Source organism: Excalfactoria chinensis, chromosome 3, assembly GCF_039878825.1.
Source record: "Excalfactoria chinensis isolate bCotChi1 chromosome 3, bCotChi1.hap2, whole genome shotgun sequence".
Lineage (NCBI taxonomy): Eukaryota > Metazoa > Chordata > Aves > Galliformes > Phasianidae > Excalfactoria > Excalfactoria chinensis.
The window spans coordinates 93,559,848-93,583,399 of record NC_092827.1 but is presented as its reverse complement, the minus strand read 5'-3'; the positions used below and the strand labels follow the sequence as shown (position 1 = coordinate 93,583,399).

The window sequence follows — 23,552 nt, the reverse complement described above, 5'->3', positions numbered from 1 at the left end:
AGGGAGCACTAGGCTTCACACTATTTATTTCTGCACCGTCTTAACCCTGATTTGGCCTAGAAGCTGCCACATTGTTCAGGCTGCATTTGAGAGGACTCTATTCTGGAAAACTTCCACTCCCACTGCTTGGCTCCATACCTGGCTCAGGTTTCTATATCAAGAAGCTTAGCAAGTTCCACTTCATAGTCTTGATTTATTTATATCTTTTTAATACTGAGCGATAAATAGTACTGAACTCTGACACCTCCCAAAAATGTGCTCCTGGGCACCTGTCAAACAAGTGAGTTGCATGAGGGAAAAAATAAACATTTCATATTCATTTAACTCCTTGACAGCTGAGGGCAAACATCTTGAGTTTAGTGGGAAATGAAAGAAAGTCTGTAGCAATACGATGGAAGTGGAAGGAAGGCACTAAATGCTGCATATCCCCTAGCATTAGGCAGGCTTGCCGCTACATTTTTGCTTCTGGATATTGCTTCAGTCTTACACAGTAGGGATTGTTCTGTGCCCAAGCTACACTTTGGTCCAGATGCAATGAAATACTCATTCTAAACTGGAAAGAAGGTGTGATAGGGTAGATGTAGGAAAATAGAAACTAGGACTTCAAGCTATTGAGCAACACTTACATTAAAGTGATTATCATCCTAACCTACCCGACAGCTTTACGTCTTCGTGGAGGCCTATCAACAGCAGTGTTTCAGACTTCTCCAAGGTCAGACTGCAGTTTAGTAGAGCATGCAGCAAGGTGAAGTCAGTGAGTGCACAGAAAAGACAGTCGCTTTGCCACACACACACACACACACACACTCACACTCACTCGATCTGTAAGATCATTGGGCTCATTTCTCACGTAGCCCCTGGGCTACAGTTCATCCTTTTTGAAGGGCATAACGCAAATCCTTTGCCATCCTGTGCAACATTAACAACATGAACAGAACTTCACTTTTATACACAAGTGGAAGTGTTCCAATGAAATGAGAGATCACTCAACATCATTTTAAAACTCTTGTATGTGTGCATATACATACATATACACACACACACTCACAGTGAATATATATTAGTAAATACATATAAACATGTACACAGTTAGAACCACTTCAGTATATACACACACAGTATGCCCCTTCGCTCACCAAGAAAGTACACTTTGTTGCACCGACAGAATCCATTGCTCAGTCACCTTTTAAATTGTTTTATAAGTTATGCAGAATGCAGCGAGGGGCCAATCTTTGTAAGCACAAATCTACATAGAACTCGAGCTCTATTAATGATGCTTCAGTAAGAAGGAGTCGCGCCGTTTCCTTCAGATATCAACTTCACTTTCAGAAAAATAAATAATTTCTAACGATATGCTACAGCCCCGTTAAGCCAAGCAGGATTTTCTTCTTGTATATAAAGCAGTTCAGATCATCTACACCATGCAGTATAAAATATAAAATCACGATTGCAAGTGATTGCGTTTTGATTTGGCCCCATAACTGTTGCTGTTAAAAAGGAAAAGAACAACTGATTTATATAAACCTTAAAAACCAAGCAGACAGTTTTGTTTCCAAAGGAAAACAGCTATCGGTAATAACTGGTTGTCTGCAGTTTGTACATTCAAACATTGCAAATGTAAGTAGTAAGAACAGCAAACTAAACCAAGAGCAAAAATTGTGTACTTGTCCAAACTAAGACACACAACCCAAAACACCTGATGTGCTCTCTCAAATTGTTTGAAGCACCTGCCTGATGTTCTTGTTAAGAATATCAAAAAGTACATTAGCTTGAAGACGTCTACAGGAAAAAAACATCATCTTAAAAAGGCATACTTCAAAGCCTTATCTAAAAAGGATTCTCAGACCTGAAGTTCTGTATCTCTCAAAGACACTGCATTGTTCAAAAAGCCCTGCGGAACGTGACAGTGTTAAACGCTGACACTGATCAGCTGTCAAAGCAAACACAGCTTGTTTGTTACGTGCTCAAGTAAGAAGAAAAAAATATATATATTGCAGAGCTATTGCTAAAAATGGCCCTCGGAGTAGAAACAAAATGTTTGTAGAATCTGGAGGAAAACAGTGATGAAGTACTAACGGTAAGGATGGAGTCAGGCCTGTTTTTGTCCACTGGCAACACACGGTGTGATTTTTTTGTTGTTGTTTTTATAAATGAAGTCACTTGAGGCTGTGTCAGCGTTCCCAGCGTTAGCGGTGCCTTATGTAACGTCACAGCAGGTCCGTGTTTGCACCCCCATGTTTTGATACAAATTATGGCAGTCTTTCCAAAAGAGTTCCTTGTACATTAAATAGCTATTTTAAAATCCGTAATAAAAGCTCTTTAAACAACAGTACCAAAAACTAGGTAAACCAAGCTTCAGTCAGCGTCAGAGGACCTCTTCATAGAGGGATGGTAAATCCTCCTCTGGAACGGTTACACTCATGTACAGAAATGAGACCAAGGATACACACAAGAAGTTACAGGTCAATTGATTTACTGGGAGCTCTGCAATGATTTCCACGCTGAGGATCCAATCTGCTTAACAGTCAGCCCTGCCTTCAGCTGTTAGCTGCCCGGGTGGATGCAGCCAGAAACAGAAGCCTGTTGTGCAGACATCTTACTGCTGACATCCCATCTAGAACTGTGGCAGCCATGTCTCACTTGGGTCAGAACAAAGAGACAACTGGGGCAATTACACAGCCTAGCTTATGAAGTTCAGCATCACGCATCAGTTCAGTGCTCACCGCGAGGTGTGACGCACTGCTCTGTTCTCTGCGTACTGCTGTGCTTTTGTACTTACAAGCAAGACTCGCTTTCACTACAAATGCACGCAACACTTCAAAAGTGTGAAGTGCCAACAGCTTCAGAGCACAGCAAAACTTGATTGCAATTCCAAGGCTACAACACCTGAGCTTCTCAAAGCACAGATCAGACCCTTCATCTCCAGTACACCACACTACATACACGTTTCTGTGCTCATAAGAGCCAGCGTGCACATTAAATAACATTTAAGTAATGCTCTGACACCTGCAGTGAGCCAGGTTTTCCATCAGAGTCCAAGAGTTAGGAGTCCTGTGAAAAAGTTCAGCTTAACATGTAGCTAGCTTTATAGTACACATCATGTCACAGAGTTACTGTTTTCCTTACAAATATATGGCACTAGGTGAAAAACGTTATGACTTATTCCAAACAGTGTACCATACTTCACAGCAAAGCTTAAAAAGAATTCTTCAGCTCCCACTGCTTCTAAATATACAGCTGGTGGGAGGCCAGGGTGTCCATGAACGGTCGCACGAGGTTGTCTGTCGAGAAGTAAAAGATCAAGCCGAAGGTGATGGAGATGGGAAGAGCAGGCAGTGCTTTCTTAAAAACAGCCAGTAGTAAGAGAGTTAAACACAAACCCTGCCAGAGAGAATAAAAACACAAGGAAATAAAGTGAGAAGCCCAGAAGCATACCTCTGGTAGCAATCTAATATACATGGAAGCCAGATACACCATACAGAAATTGAAGCCTGCCTCAACTACCAGTGAAATCAGATACATTTCCCCACATCTTCTTCTTTTTAAACAGCTGGCCAAGGATTTTCTTCAACAATCTTGGAGCACAGCCCCAGAAATGAATGTAAACAGCTTGTGCTGACATATCGAGAGGTAATTTTATTTTCAGATTGTTTTACCTTTTGCTCTACAGCATTCTCTACCAATTACTGAACCAGCAGAAAAACCACGTAGTCCTGTTGAACTGCAAGGAGTTTCACTGGATGGCTCCATCACACAGCAGCACATACTTTGACCACCTTCTCACATTTCAAAGTCTCTTGTGAGGGGGGAGGTGGGGGATGAAAATCCCTCTGCTGTTCTTTTGACTGGGTTGCTGATTATAACAAGCAATTCCCTGATTGCTGCCAGCCACTGAGTGAACAGACGAGGAGTTAAGCCTGGGTCCTTTATACCGCAGTATGAAGCAACTTCATTACTATGCTGCTCACAGGTTAATGCTTAATGACAGCGCTAATGAATCAGTGCAACGCAGGTACAGAAAAAAACTTACTAAAAGTATGCTGCGTTCACCTTTGTAAGGTCTTGGTATGCTTACACAGACACCTTTAGCTGTGTAAAGGCTCCCCCAGCCTGCCAAGAAAGCAATCTGTGTATGTGTAATACTAGGGATCCCGTGGACTCAGAGGCTGTTTTGAAGACCCCACTTACAGCTGCCCGTTTTTCTCCGTATAGAAGCGCACTGACTTTATGGTGGCGACGACAACAATCATACAAAGGGTGACAGGCACAAAAAGCATGATTACATGCTTTGCTCCATATTTCAGAGTCAGTTCCTCCTCTTCATTTTCCAAGGCACTCTCTCTCACTCGAACATCCGAGTCAGACGCATCCTCATCAGCAACATTGTTAGGGCTACGGCTGCTACCTGTTTGCCTCTTCTGAAAGGAAGAATTTGCAGATATGTAAGTCTTTTTCCTTTGTGCTCAAAGCTTCATTCCATCATATTGGCTGAGGCTTCTGTGGGCAACCACAGCACACCAACTTGTGTTGGTGTGCCATAAGATGGTACCAACTGAGCAACGCAACTAGAAATTCCATTACAGACAGGCTAAAACAGAGCTTTTAAAAAAGAACCATGAATATCTGAGGGCCTCTTCAATGCATGTACAGAGAAACTGACACGTGCCCATGAAGGGCAAGGTGCAGAAAACTGGGAGAGAATAAATTTTATCTAAGGCAGTATAAGCCTGAGCAATTCCTGCTCCCACAGCAGCACCGCGCTTGCTTTACCATGCTGCTTTACTAGTGGTAGGACTAGATTTTGTTTCAACATTTCTGGCAAAACAAAAAGGCTGGAAAGGATATCCTGCAGGAGTCATAAGTACGTCGGGTCCTGATTGAAAGCTTGTATCTTTACCAAAAGGAAGGAAAGGGGAGGAGTATATATGAGGAGTAAAAGGGGGGAAAAGTCACAGTGGAGGAAATAGGAACAGGCATTACAGCTGCTCACCAAGGGCAGCAACAGCACAGGCTAAAGCCAATCCTAGAAGCCAACCTGCTGAGAGGGACTGAGGGGGGTAACAGGACTACATTTATCCTCATAAACCCTCTTCTTCACACCCAAGAAGGGTGTATACGTACCCGATGTGTCTGCGCTTCCCTTGTTTCTGAGGCTTGCAGACCATCCTGGTAGGAAGGTACCGGAGGGCTCTCTGCAGACATCAGAGATGTTCTCTCATTACAGGGTTCATCTTCACTGTCTGAGTTGTTCATGAACGTGATCATCGTTGTTATCACAGGGAGCACTCAGGAGCAGCACAGCCAAGCACTAAACAAGACTGAAAGGACAAGGGAAGCCAAAAGAAAGAGAAACAGTAAATACTGTAGTGCAAACAAACGGAAGCCTGAAAAAGAGGCACGATTTCAGCAGGCAGGCTGTGTGACTCCTAGTTGCTGATTTCATCTGCTGTCACATCAGACACGACAATCCATTCAGTCCAAATTGTTTGCAGTTAGGGAGAACAGCAAACACAGCACTGACCCAACTGGACCTGGTCAACTCAGCATTTTTTCCTCTGCCACAGCGTTCATAGTTTCTGCCTCTGTGTTTTGCCTCTCCCATTAGCAGCCCGACATTCACAAAGGAGGTTTCTCAGTGCTTCATATTTGTTTTGCATGAGCCAAACATTTCACTTCAAATGCTGGCTGACTGCTAAACAAGTTAGAGAGCTCAGCTCTTGCACAACACTCCCACAAGCGTTAACAGGTAGCAGAAGTTTCCTAGTAACCTGGAGCCTCAGCTTTACATAAGCCACTAAACAGGAGCTATATGCTGTCTTCCCTGTTTTGACTGTTGATTAACCAGATGAATTTCAGAAGCAGATCTTCTCTTTGCCCAGGAACTGCACAGAAAAGAAAGGGAAAGACCTGATCTTTACGTGAGCTTTTCTTTCTCTCACCTCCCCTTATGTTGCCTTGGGCTTAAAAGCAAAGCAACCTGAACAGGCAACAGCTTGGAGCATGGAAGCAGGAGCTGGAAACTTTTGGCTTCTTTCCACCTATTGCTGTGCAAAATAGCAAAGAAAGGAGTGGCACAGTGCAGAAAGCAGAGGAACAGCTGTTTTTTGTTTGCTTAGTTGTTTTTTGTTTTGTTTTTAAGGCACCAGAGAGGAGAGGTGCACTCTGCCACTGCTAAGGCTAATACAGAACAGCCTCAGAGCTATGAGTTCAGGAAGCCGTAAGGATGGGTGATAGCAGAAACTCCTTTTATCACTTATTAAGTCAGCTCAGCAAAACAGCAGCAGCAGACAAAGATACTTCAGACACCCAATTCTCAGCCACCATAAGCAAAACCAGAGCACTAATCCAGCTCGGGAGAAATCTGAAGAAGCCGTGTGACTTGGACACAGTCACACCTGAATCAAGCACTTGCAGGCCAGTCGGTAGGTTTCGCTGTCTACCAGCTTAGCCTGAGAGGTCAGAGTAGATGCCTTGAAGCTCCGTGACAGATTCTTCCTTCTTATTAAAAAAACTAGAATTCACTTCAAGGGATGGAAAGAGGGAGGAGTGTGAGGCTGCGCTGCCTTTCACAAAACCCTGAACACTTCTAACACCTTCAAGATATTTTAGAAAGCAAACCTCATTCCGCCCAAGCAAAGAATTTTCAGACAACTGTTCCTCCCCTGCCTTCTCTTTAAGCCTTTTCCTCTCATTTTGTTCCTCTTTCAGTGATAAAAATTGCACATTTATGGGAAACAAACGCAGGGACAGCCCTGAAACCAGGCCTGTCGGCTTTACAGTGATAACATGTTCTTTCTGAGCAAGCTACCCACGTTTTTGTGCTGTTTTTTTTTCCTTCTTGAGGCAGAAGTCTCCACTTTTCAGGTGCTTTACATGTTATTCACACTCAGCACGTGGGGGCTCATAGATCACAGCTGAGAGCCTATGGGCTGCAGTTAGAAGATGAAGGCCTTCTTTAAAGTTGTATACTCACGTAACATGCAAGCATTCAAGTGTGACATACTTCTGGCCCTGCCTACAGGTTAAAATATGCGTGCCACGGGATTCTAAGTACTTAAATCTCTGAGCTGTGGAATTTAAATAACTCTTAAAACTTCTTGCTAGTGTCAAGAAAGCAGGAAAGGGGGAAAAAAATAATGATAGACTTTACTCTTTGATAGTTTAGGTCCAATATTCAGGTTTTAACAAACCAACAAAAATCTCAAAGATTTCTTTTTTTCCTCCCAATATTTAAGAAACTGCAACACAATTGAGCAAAGCAATGCTGCAGGTTGCTGAAGGGAAAGCCAATACTTTGCACACCACGGTCATGCCATGAGCACTGGGAGAGCTGAAAACAAGACAACAAAAATATTCCGTTCATTAGTAAACCTCATGATTACTTGGAAAAAGAGCCTCGTGTTGTAATACAGGCAGACAATTTTATGCCGGACAGTTTCTGTTATTCACTCTCAGAAAGGACATCGGCAAAGATATAACAATACTTCCATCAGCAGGCAGACTCACACCTGAACTCTGCTTTACCACCCCTTGTTTAGTGAGCTCTGCTTTCAGCGAGAGGTGAAACTGTCCCCAAAGCATTAAGGATTCGACTGGAGCCACCGGCCCTCAACAAATCCTCTCAACAAATCCTCTGAAGTTGTATTCACAGCTGCCTTAAAGTGACCTAGATCTGCGTTAGTGCCAAGGGGGCTGTCCCACCATCCTCAGCTTCTCGTGCAAACATCAGGTGCTCATCAGAAATCCAGTTCTGTTCAAGGGACAACGGGCATTTGTTTTCCATGGTTTTTGCAGAGCCAGGTTTCAGCAGGACTGGCACCCACGTTGGCTCTTGAGCAGCCCCACTGCCAGTGCCCACAGTAAGAAACAAGTGCAGGGCCAAGCAAGGGATGAATGGCTTATAGGGAGGAACCCTCTGCTGCACCGCTGGCACCTTATGAGTCAGTCTAATGCCACCATTCATTCATCCAAGCCGTGCTACAAACTGGCACCAAGGCTGTGCTGACTGCCATGCAAAGCTTTGGCTTACATAGTCTCTCCTTTAAGGAAGGAAGGATGGACCTGCCTGGCAACTCTCACAATCGCACCCTGAGCACAGACGAAGGAAAACGTCTTACAGATATGATTTCTGCCTCCCAAAGATGCCGTATCTATATTCAGGCAACTAAAGAGCATTGTCTGCCAAAGGACAGGAACAACAATTGCCAGTCTTCAAATGGACTCTAAGTCACAGGTTTCAGGCAAGGATTTCCTCTTTCCCTCTGCAGACAGGTACAAACTGTTAGGACACATCCCAAAATCATAAGGTGTTTAAGAACCAAATGACCAGTCAAAAAAAAAGTGGCAAAGATGAAAAAGGACAAAAAACCCCTAGGCCAGTAGCTGAGTACTGCTTTTAATGGAGAGCTGAGGTGGGGCTGCAGAGCATCCTGCTTTATAGCAGCCCCGTGAAGCTTTCAGAAAGGTCTGTTACTCTCTTTGCAGACAATACTTCATGCAATGGGCTGCGTTCCTCTGTTGTGATCGAATAACTTTACGGATTTCACTGAAACTGGGCCCATTCACACGAGCATCAGACCCCAGCCTTGCCTTGCCTTTTATTTTCATGCTGCTCTGCTGCAGCAAACCCAAATCCTTTGCTTTCTATTTCATCCATCATAAAAAAAAAAAAAACAAAAACAAAAAAAACAATATAAGACAGAGCACAAAACAGCCGCTGTTGCCTGGCAAGATATTTAAACTCTCGAGTAGATTATTGAACTCCTGCTTATACCGGCTGTTCTCTTAGATGAGAATCAGATGGAGAGAAGCATCTTCCTTTGCTATACTTACATCGAGAGAAAACTGAGCTGACACAGACAGCCCTCCCGTCCTAAGTTTCAGCCATAACAATCACTGCTGTCCGTAAATACAAAGAGGGGGGAAACGCTTCCAGAAAGCCGAAGTCAGCCGTACCGCCCCGGAGCAAACAGAGGTAATTGATTCTCTACTTTACACACCTACTGTAAGCCTTACACGTACGCACACAGCCGCGCAGCCCCCACCAGCATGAGCCAGCAAAGCTGCCGGATCTACTTGCTGCCGGGCCCAGCGCGAAGCCGAGCGGTCGCATATAGAGCCGGCGGTGCGATGCCCCGTGCCGGAGCCCCCCGCCCGCCCCTTAAGCCAGCCGGCTCAGCCGGAGACCCCGCGACCGGCGCCCGACCAGCGCCCCCCCCCCCCCCGTACCTGCGCTCGGCCCGGACCCGACCCGGCCGGCCTCCCCTCTCTCCTATCCCATTGGCTACAGCGTGTTCTGGCCGCACCGCTGGCCGCGGGGACGATTGCCCTTCCACCGTGACTCGCCGCCGCAGCTGCCACTCAGCGAGTGTCTCCACCCATCCGGCATTTTCCTCCAATAGGAGAGAAGGGTGGGAAGACGGGCGGCCAATAGGGAGGGAGCTCTTCTCACCCATCCCCCGGCGGTGGAGCTGCCTGTCATGGCGGGGTAGTGGAGGCTGTGGAGGCTGTGGAGGCTGTGGAGGCTGTGGAGGCTGTGGAGGCTGTGGAGGCTGTGGAGGCTGTGGAGGCTGTGGAGGCTGTGGAGGCTGTGGAGGCTGTGGAGGCTGTGGAGGCTGTGGTTGGTCCTGTCGGTCCTATCCCCATGGCGGTAGTGAGGAATAATGGGACATTACAAACGTTTTAGCATTATTTGATGCAGATGTAAGAAGGTTTTTGTTTTCCGAGTGTATTTTTGCTTTAAAAAGTCAAGTGTAACAGCAAGCAAGGTAACGTGGACAGATAGAATGTTTCCAGTCATCCCTCCAGCTGCCCCTGTTCCTCTTGTTACTTGTTGCTGTAGAGTCGTCACATCATTAAGGTTGGAAAAAGCCGCTGTATGATCATGTCTAACCAGTGACAGCATGGAATTCAGGTCCAGGCAGCTCTGTAGCACTTCCTCATCACGTTGTGTCTCTGCCCTTCGTGCTGGAGCTGCTTCCCTCTGCTTCTGCCCTTCTGAGGAGGAACGTTAAGCACAGCCATGCAGTCTTTAGGTAAAGCTTCACCTTTACTTGGTGCCATCGCCGATAATTGAGCTTCAAGACATTGTCAAGTCATTTCATTTCCCTTTTAACAGAGCCTTGTCCTACTCTCACTGCCAGCCTTCTTGCCTAGTGGCTGGGATGGGATCAGATGGCATCTCATGGAGGCCCTTGGAAGCTGGGCTTGCAGCTTTGTTCTCAGAATGACTTCTCTGGAGTGTGAAGACCTCAGAGAGAAGAATACTTTAAAAAGACTTCTACTTAGCTCTCTGGCCTGAAGGTTGGAGACTAAAGTTTGGCTCAACTCAGTGTTCCTCTTCTGTACAAGTGAATAATATGATGGCAAAGGATATTTCAGTCCATCCTTTCCTGAGAGATGTTATGATACGGCTTTCACACAGAATCTCCCTTAACATGTGTGGGGTTTTTTTGCTTGCTTTTTTTCCTAACTGCATCACATGAGAAGCATCTGACCCAAGAGCATGTTAAAGACTCTTTTAACAGCTCCCCCCCACACTGCATTATATGGCCATCACAATATTTCTGCTTTTTCTCTCTTCTTTAAACAGATCTACGCAATCATTTCCTTGAAGGAGCTCTCACAGATAATGTGAAGTGTGCAGGTTCTTAAAAAGGCCATGTGATGAGCAGCATCACAGCTTTTTGATCTGGGGGATCGCAATGCCTCACTGAAGGACATAAGGACATTCTCTGGGATTGCCATAATTTGATTCCCTTTTGTACCTTTTACAGTAGGAGATCTTCAAGAGATTTTGGTCATAAACTGTTACAGTCATCCAGATATATCAGAGGAATTGCAACTGTTTTATTTCAGGAAGTATAAATAATATTTATAAATAAATAGAGCTACTGACACAAATTCAAATGCTGGGGCACTCCCTTGGCTCTCAAACAGAAACAGACACAACACCATCTTTAAAAACAAAACAAAACAAAAACCAATACAACAGCAGTAGCAAAAAACCAACTGACATAAAAAGCATCTTGTGCCTTTCCAGAAGGTCTGAGTAGGGTCAGGCCCTGCATATCTGAGGCTCTATGCTAGAATAGACAGTACTTTGAAATACAGTCACAAAATATCCCAAGCCCCTCAGTTTTTATTGTTGTAAGAACATCCAAACTGTATGGCACTGATTGGTGGGCAGCTGACACTATATGTCTCCTGTGGTATTAAACAGATCAAAGGTCATTGTAGTCCATTGATTCCAGCATTTGTAGCGTTACAGAAACTTTATGGATGGCTGCTTTCTCATGTATGTGGAAATGAGTCAAACATGAGAGCTCAACCAAACAGACAAAGCCAAGATATTAGGATAACTGGAACTAAAACTGCTTAGGTGTGCAGTCAGAAAGCAACTGGTGGTACATCCGGATCAATGCAATACCAGCAAAGTCTTGCTTTGCTTTGAGCCTTGCAAACTTTGCAGGACTGTTAAGCCCCAGTTTAGGGCAGGAGCAGGACTACTCCAATTAGAGCTGCAGCAAAGGGAATTTCCAGCTGCTAGAATGCCCACTGTGTCATTTAATCCATTTCTTCTGTCTCTTTATGTATTTGTTTTGTACAGTTTTGCTAAAAAGTCAAATATCTCCTTAGGAGACAGGTACGTCAATTTGAAAAGAAGTATTATGGCTTTAATGGTTGTTATCTCTTTGGCCATCCAGATCTCAGGACAAATCCTTCAGACAATCTCAGGCCCCAAGAAGTCAGCAGACCTGTTCACATGACTGAGAAAACTTTGAGTTAATACCACTCTGCACTGCCTGAAGCCAATGATAAATCAATAAGGACTTCAGCTGAAATAAGGTCAGTCCAAGGAAAAAGGCAAACAGCATGTCTAACAGCTTTTAAAAATGCACATCAGACAAAACAACGCAGGTGACCCTGAATAATTTACTTGGGCTCTCTGCTTGTGTAGTCACTGGGGGGAGAACGTGGATGAAGGGTGTAAATTATACATTAACATTCAAATAAATGCTTCCTCTTTCTATTTCAAGGAGGTTCACTGCCTCATATCCTATGAAAGAGAGCCTTCCGGTACATACACTAGGGGGCAGAGGCTTTCTATGCATGGACGTTGTTGTAGCTAGATTAGCTGTTCAACATGCACACATTTCCATTCTGAACTCCATTACACTACGTGATAATCCTTGGAGATTTTATTGTCATCGGATTCTTGCAAAACACATTGGGTGGTCCTATATCCCTCTGTTGAGATTTTATCTGTGAAATATCTCTTGTTACAAACCTCCTGACAGTAGCAAAGCAAATGTTTGGAGACCTGTTTGGCAGATTACACCGTGCCATTGGGGCACTTGGGTTAAACCCTGCCGATTTCTCTTAGCACTTAGTTCTCAGTACAGGAGTTGCAACTGTAGCAGCAATGGCAAGAAACCTGAGTGAGTGGAACGAAAAGACCCCTTCTTCATTCCCCTGCTTGTTAAGTGGAAAAAATGTCCTATTTTGAGTTTTGTTTTGAAAAACAAACAACAACAACAAACCCACAGGGCTTTATTTCCTGTGATTTCTGAAGTTCACTCCTGCCTTCATGTTGAGCAGCAGCTTTCCAAAGGATCTGCTGTCATACTTCCGTAAGCTTCTCTACATGGAAACACTTAGCATAGTTTATCTTATTAACTTTTAAAGTAAATTAATTAAGTTTGTTTTAAAACCCTTCCCCTTCAGCAGGAGCAGCCATTCCTAAAATAGCCTTCCCTGGCATGTAGTTTATTTAACTTTGCATTAATGGCATTAATCAAGCCTTAAATTAGGTTTTTGAACCAACATAGAAAAACCGGATCAAGCCAGTCTGATTTTTCAGTTAAGCAGTAGCTGAAAGTCATTTCATTTTGAGATAAATGCAGTAAGAGATTTTACATGGGGGTTTTCTACTGATCAGACAAAGAAGTTTTAAGTTAAGCCTACAGTTAAACCACTGTGGCTTTCAAAACCATAGAGCTTTATTACTCTTCTTGTGCAATGAAACCGTAAGCAAGTTTAAAAAATGCGCTGAAAGATTTCTCTTATGTATCGAAGATGTTCGGGCACACATCTAAAATTAAGAAAATAGTAGTAATTGGTACCTCCTCATCCCAAAATGGGCCTGGGGTGTGTGCTGAGCACCCCAAAACACCCTCATTGTGCATAGAGGCCCCAGATGGCATTGGAAGGGAATACACACCCCCTCTCACCCCATAAGCACCCCAGGTCCCTTCAAACCATCCCCAGCGAGGGCTCCCTTATATTTCCTTGCAGCACTCCATTTTCAGGCTTCAGCATGTACACATGTAAATGGCTGTACAGAGGGTGGATAACTATTAAATGAGGTGTGAAAAAAAAACATATACCTTCCAACCCAAACCATTCTATAATTTGTCTCTGTAACTTCCCTCCTTTCTTCCCATGTGACAAACATGAATTGCTTTACAAAGACCTTCAGAAGGTAGTGCTTTTTAAATACTGCAAGGTGTTGCCCTTTGCTGATGAATCACACTTCAGTAATTTTTTGTAGGCACAGTTACACTTGCCATTTTCCATTTCATTGCCGTTTTTCAACCAAATCATCTCAGTGTTCCCATCTTGCTACAATGATATCACTGTACATCTCACTGCTGTTTTCATATGCCAGTAGCAAGTGTTTCCAGAGCAGCAAAATGTTGCAGACAGTATGGGCAAAAACAATGTTCATGCCACAGTCATACTGCAACTCTCATAGGCAGCCCAGAGTTGACTGCAGGTGCTTAAGTGCTATCAATTTGAGCCTGGCTGTGTTTGTCTCCCAAAGCCCTGTTAGAGCCTGACGGTCATTTCAGCCAGGTCTGGGTTTAGGCACAGCTGCTATTTAACAGTGTAGTGAGACACAGTTGTCAAGAAGAGAGAGGTAAAAGAGGATAGCACGCAGGTCTGACATTGTCAGGGTGAAGTTAGCCTGTCAGAAAGTCATTACCCAATAGGGAAGTGCAGACACGAGGACAGTGCAAATAAACAAGAGTTACATTCAATCAAATGCAGGCTATGGGTTTTCCTAAAGTCTCTCTTATCTGTGGAAATGCAGTTGATTTTTCTTAAATCCATATGAGGAACCAAGTATTTGCACAGTACAAATAGCAGCAGTGTGGTTGTCATGTAAGGAGAAGGGGAAAATAGCAGGATGGAGAACACGCTGTGATTGAGCCTATGTGAGCATCTGAGCTGCATCAGAATTTGGATCTGTGCTCAGCCAGGCAATCTGAATTCACTGACAGGTCCTGCAAAGCAGCCCTGTGGAAACCCAGGAAGACAGTCTACTTGCTTTCTGCTTGGTTCACTCAGGAGCTTTTCTATGCTCAGAATCTTTAGTAAAAGAACACCGCTCTGTGGACACATTGCCTGCTAGTCACTAAGGAGTCCTAGCATCTGTGCTGTCACAGAAGGCAGCATTAAACTCAGACAGCAGGTGGGTGCAGTGCCGTCAGAAGAGCTGCAGTACCCGTGCCCAAAGCAAAATACAGTTCTTCATGACTTGTAAGAAAGATACATTTTCCTTACTTAGGTAGATGTTCATACAAACGTCTGGAAAAAGCAAGTGCAACTCTGTAGCTACCTCCATGTTATGCATGGATGACTTACAGTTTGTATTCAGCTGTTAATACAAAAGGTATAATAAACAACATAAAAATCAAATACATTATTTAAAAAGAAGAAAGCAACCTTTACTGTAACTTAGCAAAAGAAACAGTAATGGCATTAACTTTCTGTATGAGCAAAAGTAGCGCGTACGAGATCAACTTTTCCCATACATACTCATTTCAGATGTTGAATTTGAGACATCCTGTGCCTCTTTCTTTGTACATACTGAACAGAAAATACTTCACATTTCATGAAAAACATTGTTCATGAAAGTCATGGCTTAGTCCAGATCAGGTTCTTTTTACACATGCAGAAACAGAGACACCAGAAATCAGCGGCCAGTTTAAGAATGTTAGTCTTTACCTGTCTCTGCCTTAGTTTTCTCATCTGCATAATGTAAAAAATGAGACTTGCCCTGGGTGACGAGCGATGTCCAGGGAGGGGGATAGCAAAGTCCCTGTAATGAAGGTAAGCAATGCACTTTACACTGCATGGAATGCCAACGCTTCGAATCACTTCTCACCTTCTGCTGCTTTTCTCCCCAAATTAGATTTCTGTCTCCCATGTCTTTCTGCGGAGCTGTTCATACTCCTGTTTATTTCAACATTCGTACAAGGAGGTTCCATAACATCATCATTTCGTTCTTCCATCCAGCACAAAGGTCTTGGAAGCCAGTCAGATCATTTCATCTCTTAAAATAATATTCTGTCCCAGAAGGCCAGTGTGGCGCTTTTCATAAGCTCAAAGCCTACCCTGCTTATTCAGAAAAGACTCCACATGAATGCTGAAGCAAGTCTAGCCTGCAGATCCTGATCTGTAGTTAAAACAGGCAATGGCACAGCAGATGTTTTGGCAGGTGGTTGCAGATGAGAAGTTTTTCTAGACCTTGAAAAGAAGAACTTGTTCCCGTTGTAGAGGCTGTATCCAAACACAGAATGTCTGCTTGTTTCTAATCTCAGTACTGAGCTGTGTCTGAGGGTCTCTGGATAGCTGTCTTTTGCACACGAAGGCAAAAAGGAAGGTACCACTTCTGATACCAAAGAGAGCCTTTAGCCACTATATCTGGAATAGTTTTGCTGCAGAAAGGAAGTGGGAGATTTGAACAGCAAGGAGAAAAGGGCCTATGGCTTGGTCACTGATTTAGGATGCTCACAGTCCAGGTTGGCTTCCCAGTTCCTGCTCAGTGTTCCTAAATGTCCATACAACATGGAGATGGGAATCTTGTTGGAACCTGAGTTGTTCCCGAGAGAGTAAATTGTTGGACAGAGAGAGTCCTGCTCATTATAGAGATGCATGCCATCTATGTCAAGGAAATTCTGCCTGTAAGGTCATTGGAATATGTTTTCAGTTTTGTGGTTGATCCAAAGAAATCAAAATAGGGCTGAAGTGAATTTGAACTGATTGTGACAGAGATATCGTTGTGTGTGTGTGTGTGTGTGTGTGTTCACAAGAAAAACTGTAAAACATTGCTCTGAGTTGTGGAACATGCATTATTCAACCCCAAATGAAAGCTTAGAGTGAAAAAGCCTAGTTAGCAGGCTAGCATAAAACTGCTGATGGCAGCAGCCACAATTTGCAAAAGCAGGCGCTCGTCTAGGCTGTGTAATACCTAGATTTGAATACACCTTCCATCTGAGAGGATCTGATCTCCTGGGGGACTTTTCTAGAAGGGCCTCTGCTTTATCATAATATATATATGTGTGTGTGTGTGTGAAATATAACATGTTTTAAATCATGTGCCAAATAGTTTGATTGAAACTTCAGGTTATGGGATTGAAAAGCTGTTTAATGTAAAATATTTCTTGCAAAATCTGAAATGAGCGTAAGTTGACTCATAGCAGAAAAAATGAATCATAAAGCATTGCTACTTGGATATGCACAGCAATGAACACCAAAACCTCCAGCACTTTCAGCAAATTGTAAAACAGGCTCTACACACCAAGTGGGCTGACCAGGCTCCTCCAGAGGAGCAAGAACAACTAAAAAGGGAAAGAAAGAACAGCAAACAGGGAGGGCAAGGAAAGGAGAACAACAACAACAACAAAACAACCTTAAAATCTGCCTCCTTCAAAATCAAAAATCTCTTGGATATCCACAGTCCTGAAATCCTGATAAAAACAGTGAAATCTGAATAGAGATCCTATTGCAAAATGGAGCTCTGAACAAACACCTGCATTCTTACATTGCCTGTCTAGTCCCAGAATGGGAGGGGCAGAGGAAGGGACAAAGGAAGAGAGGAAGTGAGGAAGGCAGACAGGAAGGAAGGAAAGAAGCAGGGAGAAGCACAGGTGCCCGGATCTTGGTCTTTGCTGGGCTGGAACAAGACAGTTCCTCTCCTTGAAGGCAATCTCCCTACCCTAGAGTGGAACACTAACTGAAGAAAGAGAACAGGACAAATGGAAAACTTTAATGATTCAGTTAGTTTATTTCAAGGTCTACTTCATTCTATTAGCTTGGTATGTAGCATGTAGAGACATTTACTTGAGTTTTTCCCATGCTTGATTCCTACCTCATTACCCATGGATGTGTTCTTGGGCTTGCAAGAAGGGCACTGAGGGTGTGTTGGAGCTTGGCAGGGAAATAATGGGCACAGTATAGCGAGAGAAGAGACTGCTGCCAGCAAGGATGTGGAAAGCCATGGGGAAGCCAGCTAGCCCAGGGAGCCTGCATAGCCAGTGCTTCATGATTGGAAAGGTGGGAAGTTGCATCCCTGGTAGAGAAGGACTATCTGGCACAGGATATGTCTATGCATTAGAAGCTGATTTGAATTCAGTAGATTATTTATGAGCTTGTATGTAAATCCTCACTCTCAGTTTTTGAATAGTAGAAGTTTAAAAAGGAAACATGGAAAAAGTACTTCCTGGGAGACGGTGCTTGTAAAAATTTCCAAGTGAATTCTAAAGGAGTTCTTCATCAGCTTCCAGTGAAGAGACAGATGAATTTCTTAAGTAAGCTTACAATATAAGACCTGGTTCAGGTATTTTCTTTGGACATAGATCACATTTGTGAACTGTCATTTCTGTTTTCTGCTGCAATTGTTTAATCACTTGGGGGTTTTTCCAGAGATACTCTGAATACCAGAGGAAAGACCAAAACTTATTTCATGCATGATGTAATCCACTTTAGTGGAATCTTCCTGGGGATTTATCCGGTTCACTATTCACAAATTGTGATTCTTTGAAATGTAATTAAAATTAATTACAGGCTTTCAAATCCTGTTGGTACTTTGAACTTCTGCAATAATTTTGCATTTGCTTATGAAAAAGCTTCCACAATTGTAAATGCTTAAACCTATTAGCAGAAAGTGCTTTACTCTAATCTCGTTCTACTGTAACTATTTGGAAAATTGTACAAATTAATGGCTATTTAATTCATTTTACCTGTAATTCAGCTCGTGTCTCAATGAGAAGAATCAACTCAAACTCCTCAACGTGTTTGCTTATAGTGTTATGTACTCTAAAATGCTTGAAAATTGAGATGGAAAATGAACCACCTGAGGTGTTTCCAAACCAACTCATCAAGACTGCTTTGTCAAAGACGGCATTTTTCACTGAGAAGAGGTTAGACCAGATGTGGGTTTTCTCAAAAGACACTCAGTTGGAGATGGAAGGTGACAAAACAGAAACAAAAACAAAGAAACGAGCAAAAAAGCCCACATTTCAGAGGCCCCACCTTCCTCTTTTACAACTTACTTTACCGACAAATGCATCTGACTCCCCCCAAACATTAGGAAAAAAAACCAAACCACTGAGAATCATTCAAGCGTTAAGAATGGCAGAACAGTGTTTTGATAGTGTAGAAGATGAGAATTACAAATCAGTGTTTTTATGGAAAACGAAGTGCAATATTGACTCCAGACAAACTCCCATTTCTGGTAAACTTGGGAGACATTATCAGTTAACAACTGCCAGGGAGATGTAATCAACAGTAAAGCATCCTGCGTCCTGCCTGTAAAGACCATCATCCTTTTTCCAAAGCTGCTAAAAGCTGAGACATATTTGTTTCCATGTAAGTGTTATGCTTGCTCCTATTGGCAGCTTGCATTTGAGGGAATCTGACTTCCTTCTGTTTGCTTTTCAGCTGAAACAAAACTCTGTGTCTGATCAGCTTGGGGCAATGAAGTTGTCCTGGTGCTGCTTTTCCTGGCTGTCCAGGCCTGTGAGGATTCCTCTGGTCCTTGATGTACATTTTCCTTCAATACACTGCAGCTGCATTTGCTGTTCAGAGCCTTGTTGTGGGAGTTAATTTTTTTCCATCAGCAAGCAAGCAAGCTGGGGAAAGATGGGAAAACAGAGAAAAGGAATGTTAAATCTCTGTGCAGAGACTGGAGCTGACAATCAGCCAGCAAAGCCATTGCTGTCTAAGTTATTTAGCTAAAAGAATACATGAGAAATGTAACATTAGATGACAATCATGTCAGAGACCATGACATCACCGTTTCCAGCTGCTGATTAATCATGCGAAAGAAATTAATTTGGACGTGGACGAGTGTGAATCTAACTTTTGGGACAAATAACCACATTCATAAGGGAAGCAGAAGGGAGGAATTTACCAAGTGTTTGGTCAAGTCAAATCATTTCTTTTAGAATTGACATAACCATCAATTCTCTCTTTTCCTGTCAGATACATCACCAAATCCTAAGGGCCCAATTTTTCATTATTCTGGCTTCTGAAGAATTACTGGAGGTTTCCTCATGTGCAGATCTGGTCACCAACTTGAGAGAGAGGAGATGGGAAACGGAGTTGAAGAAAAATAAAACCAGTGAAAATTTAGAAGTCTCAGTGAGACTGAGCAGCAAGAGCCCCTGGCATGGGTCTCAAGGGCTTTGGGAAGGCTTCCTAGGGCACTCGGCACTGCAAGTAACATGGATCTTTCAGCTCTGTCATTCACTTTATCTCAGCTTTCAAAAGCGTTTGCAAAACTTGGACTCATGCAAAGCATCTGACGGTGTCCCACACAACATCCTGATCCCTAAACTGACTAAAGGAGGCCACAAAGATATCAGAGAGCTGGATCACCTCTCCTAAGGAGACAGGCTGAGGGAACTGGACTTGTTCAGCCTGGAGAAGAGAAAGCTCCAGAGGGACCTCAGTGTGGCCTTCCAGTACCTAAAGCGGGCCTACGAGAAGGCTGGAGAGGTTGGAGGCAATTCTTTACTCAGAGAGTGGTGACACCCTGGCAGTGCTGCCCAGAGCTGTGGTGCCCCATCCCTGGAGACACTCAAGGCCAGGTTGGATGGGGCTCTGGGCAGCCTGAGCTGGTGGGAGGTGTTCCTGATGATGGCAAGGGGGGTGGAACTGGATGGTGTTTTCCAACCCAAACCATTCTGTGATTCTTTGATATACAAGGGATGACTTGGCCCTGTTTGCTGAGCAGAATAGCTTCTATGAACTTCATTCTATGAGCTTTTATGAACTTCATCAGCACCACTGCACCACTTTCTTAAGTGCTAAAGCACTCTGACAGTCTTTCTTGGAGGTTTTAAGTCCGAGTGTGCTCGTGAGATGTTCCTTCCAAAATCGGGGCCCTGCCTCACACAGGGGCTGTTCCTGCAAAGAATCAAAATTTTCACTTGTCTTACCTGAAATTCTGTTCCACCAACCATAATAAATCATGGCCTGAACCATTTTTGCTCCACATCTCTTTTTGAAACAAGAAAATAGGTAGACAGTTCTCTGATTACCGCTGTTGACACAAATGGCCCCTCACTAGACCCTCCAGTTCTTGTTCAGCCCCATCTACCATTACTGGGCAGAAGAGCTGTTCAGTAAACTGCCTCTTAGTGCTAGATGGGTCTATAAGAAGGATAAAAAGCAGACATTTCATTGTTTCAACATTCTGTTCTTTTCAGGAAATATCACAAATGTGAAACAGAAGGAAAGAAAGTGTGTTGTTGTTGGATTTTTTATTTTTAATAAAATATACTTGAAATCCAGTTCAAAAATGACCCTTAGGAGAGTTAAAGAAATTCGGTTCTGTAGTTAAGAAAAGAAGTATCTCTGCCAACAAATGCCGGGTGTTTCCAGAATACTGTTTCTCCAATTGGGAAGGGTCATTCCAAAGCATTTGTCTGGCAGCTTTTAGTAATACTTTTCACTCTGCCTGAGGAAGATACTCTTAATCAGGACAAGGCTGTCCTCAGCCAGCAGGAGAGAATGTAAGGGAACCAGCAAATCTCTACCATTTTGTCACAGGGAGATGCATGTGTTAAGTACCTCGGAGGTTCTCCCTTCCCACTCCTTGTTTATTACTCAGGCAGTTAAGCGAATTCCCCAGGGAAAAAGAGAGCAGCCAACTGGTACTCTGTATCACCCATCGCAGCCCAGCAGGAAGCAGGGAGCAAATATACCATCTTTAGGAACCCGTTAGAGTCTGGCTCAGCAGTTCCCATCCAGCAAGCACAAAAATGGACAATTAATCTCTCCTCTATGAGTCGGACCTTCATCTTCCTTTTCCAGCTGCCATGGCTTTTAAGGTATCTAGCTTCAAGCAGCTTCACTCTGGGTCCTGCCACACCATGCAGCATCTTTCACCTTTTCCAAAGGAAAAGAAGAATGGACAGCCCCTTCCTTGGAGCATGGAAGAACAGCGCAGAGAAGGGCACGCCTGAGAGGAGTGACAAACTTCATGCGGAAGCAAACAGCCGTCTGTACTCTTGAAATCTGCCTTCTTGCTCAGGCACCTAAATGTGGCTTTACATGTTTCAGTTCAGTTCCACATGAATATAAACTGGTCATAGAAACGTACCCAGAGTTTGGGAGAACATGGTATTAATGTGCAGAATGTCGAAAACTTTGTAGGCTGTAGCAATGGCTTAAAAATCTTTTAGATGTGTTCCATCAGAGATGAGTAACTCAGGCAATTCAGAAGCAACCTGGAAACACTTGGAATTAGAGGAGTCTTGTCCCGCACTTACCAGATAGGGCAGGTGGGAGGGCAGCAAAGAAAACTCTGCTGTGTTGCTGATTTGCTGCAGATGGATGAGGCAGTTGGAGGGCAATGCACAGCTCTGAGGATGGATGTCTCCAGAGCTGGGCAGGGAGCAGCAGGGAGATGGGGCTCTGAGTACTAGTTGGTGCTAGTACAGGTTGTGGATGGAAAACTGCTCATGGTGCTATCCAAAAAAACACAGGCTGTGCCAGCAAGGGTGTGCTACAGAGGTGAGTGCCTGTGCAGATGTGCTAACCTGTCAGGATACGTGGAAGAGAAAGTAACAGAGCAGCAGTTTTTGTGTGCTCATGTGGATCAGAGTGGTCAGGCACTGGAATGGCTGCCCAGGGAGGTGGTGGAGTCACCATCCCTGGCAGTGTTCAAGAGGCATCTGGATGAGGAGCTATGAGATCTGATTTAGTGGTTTGCTGTAACTACGGTAATGGGAGGACGGTTGGACCAGATGATCTTGTAGGTCCTTTCCAACCTTGTGATTCGATGATTCTATGATCCTATGATCCTAGGAGTACCTCTGGTCATGCAATGTGTACTTTAACCCTTTTTATGCCCAAGTGTGAAAATAATAATGAAAATAATGCAAAGTCAACTAAAAGATCTGCCAGTTTAATGGATTCTCCTGCAGTCATTCAATGATCTTTTTTTTCTTTTCATGGTGGAACGGACAAAATCAAGCATCTGTCCTTCCTTCAATGCCCTCTCTTTACCAGTTTCTCAGAACAGAGATCCTTCATTGCAGAGTGGAAACTTGGGCAGCATTTCTTGTGATTTCATGTTCATGTAGGTGCAGTGGAATTTCATGGCCCTGGACACTGCACGCCCTGCTGTGTACTACGAAACCCAAAGCAGTCACACAGACGCACTGTACATTTAATGAATAGCTTATCTTTTTTCCTGCCGCTATCGTATCTATCTCAAACAAACGCAAAGCTGCCCAATTATGGCCATGCGGTCACAGCCTAGTGGAATAAGTACGACCCACAAGTAGAAAAAACCTCTTCAAACAATGAAGCAGTACATCTATGCAGTCGTTTTATCCTCACAACCGCAGAACGAGGTGCAACTTTTAATAGCCTCAGGGTTCAGCTGGGATGGATTTCCCTTTGCTGTTTCATTTTTACTGAAGTTCAGTAACAATGCAGAGTTCATGTGCTCCTCGTGCTTCTTGTTTGGTCTGTGCAAAAAAAAAAAAGGAAACATTAATGCTGAATCATGGGTCACTCCCCAGATATGCATGTGTTGGTATTCTTATTATCAGCAAACAGCAACCATGAGCCTACTTGCCAATGCTGCAGCTCAGAGCACCGCAGTTATGGTGCACACTGGGCTCTTCTCTGGCAGGAGGCAAAACGAGGAACAGTGGAACTGTTGGGTACATCAGGGTATAAAACACCCAGCAGACATTCACATTAACCTTTCACGTCTTCATTATGAGCAGTTTACTAGCTGGGAAAAAAATAAAGAGGCCACTGACATGTGTACATTGAATCAGGAGAAAAGTAAACTCTTGTTCTTGCGATACGGTTTCCTAACCGCTCTTGCCTTAAGTCTGTGTATGTAATTCCTTGTCAGATTACTTCACTATGAATAATATTTTCCATATATACATTTTAAATCTCTTGAGCTCTGTAACAGCTCACCAAAGTCCTGCAGCAAAACCTGATCTTCTTAACCCTGCACTAATGCTCTGCATGCAGGTGCTGTGTATGGCTGCATGGGTCTTCCTGCAAAGGCCACTGAGACCTTTGGCTGCTTTCTGAGCCCCAAAGAACCATACTGCTTGGTACAGCACAGGGCGAGGTGTAGGCAGGAATGTGTGGAGGAGGCTCTCGGGAAACAAAACTGGTTCCTCTGTGATCCAGGTGGATGCAAGAGCTCAGAAAGATGTGGTTGCAGAAAACAGCCTGCCCAGAATCACATCAACTTGCTACTTGTGCCTCTGCGTTGCTCTTGG

General features: G+C 43.7%; 2 protein-coding genes across 3 annotated transcripts in view; one reads left to right on the top strand and one right to left on the bottom strand.

Moving 5' to 3' along the window:
- Window positions 1–175: 175 nt before the first annotated feature.
- LOC140250554 (presenilin-2) lies at window positions 176–9,362 on the bottom strand. Its single transcript, XM_072333339.1, has 4 exons — window positions 9,229–9,362; window positions 5,122–5,318; window positions 4,189–4,418; window positions 176–3,381 (listed from the first exon to the last, which is right to left on the bottom strand). Exons 2-4 carry the CDS (start codon window positions 5,263–5,265, stop codon window positions 3,369–3,371), a joined length of 387 nt encoding a protein of 128 aa, XP_072189440.1. The 5' UTR covers window positions 5,266–5,318; window positions 9,229–9,362; the 3' UTR covers window positions 176–3,368.
- Window positions 9,363–11,740: 2,378 nt separating this feature from the next.
- LOC140250260 (inositol-trisphosphate 3-kinase B-like) overlaps window positions 11,741–23,552 on the top strand; it is a 66,803-nt gene continuing 54,991 nt past the window's right edge. The window contains exon 1 of one of the 2 annotated variants that reach the window (XM_072332880.1): window positions 11,741–11,847. The gene's annotated coding sequence lies outside the window, so the exon portion shown is untranslated. The remainder of the gene's footprint in view (window positions 11,848–23,552) is intronic. The other variant, XM_072332878.1, reaches the window with a different exon arrangement.

What these genes read in the sequence shown, in the direction of transcription:
- LOC140250554 (XM_072333339.1), bottom strand. Translation starts at nt 5,265, where the DNA reads ATGATCACGTTCATGAACAACTCAGACAGTGAAGATGAACCCTGTAAT. An exon ending in GGGAAGCGCAGACACATCGG is followed by an intron (nt 4,419 to 5,121) that starts GTACGTATACAC and finishes TCTTCCTTTCAG; the next exon opens with AAGAGGCAAACAGGTAGCAG.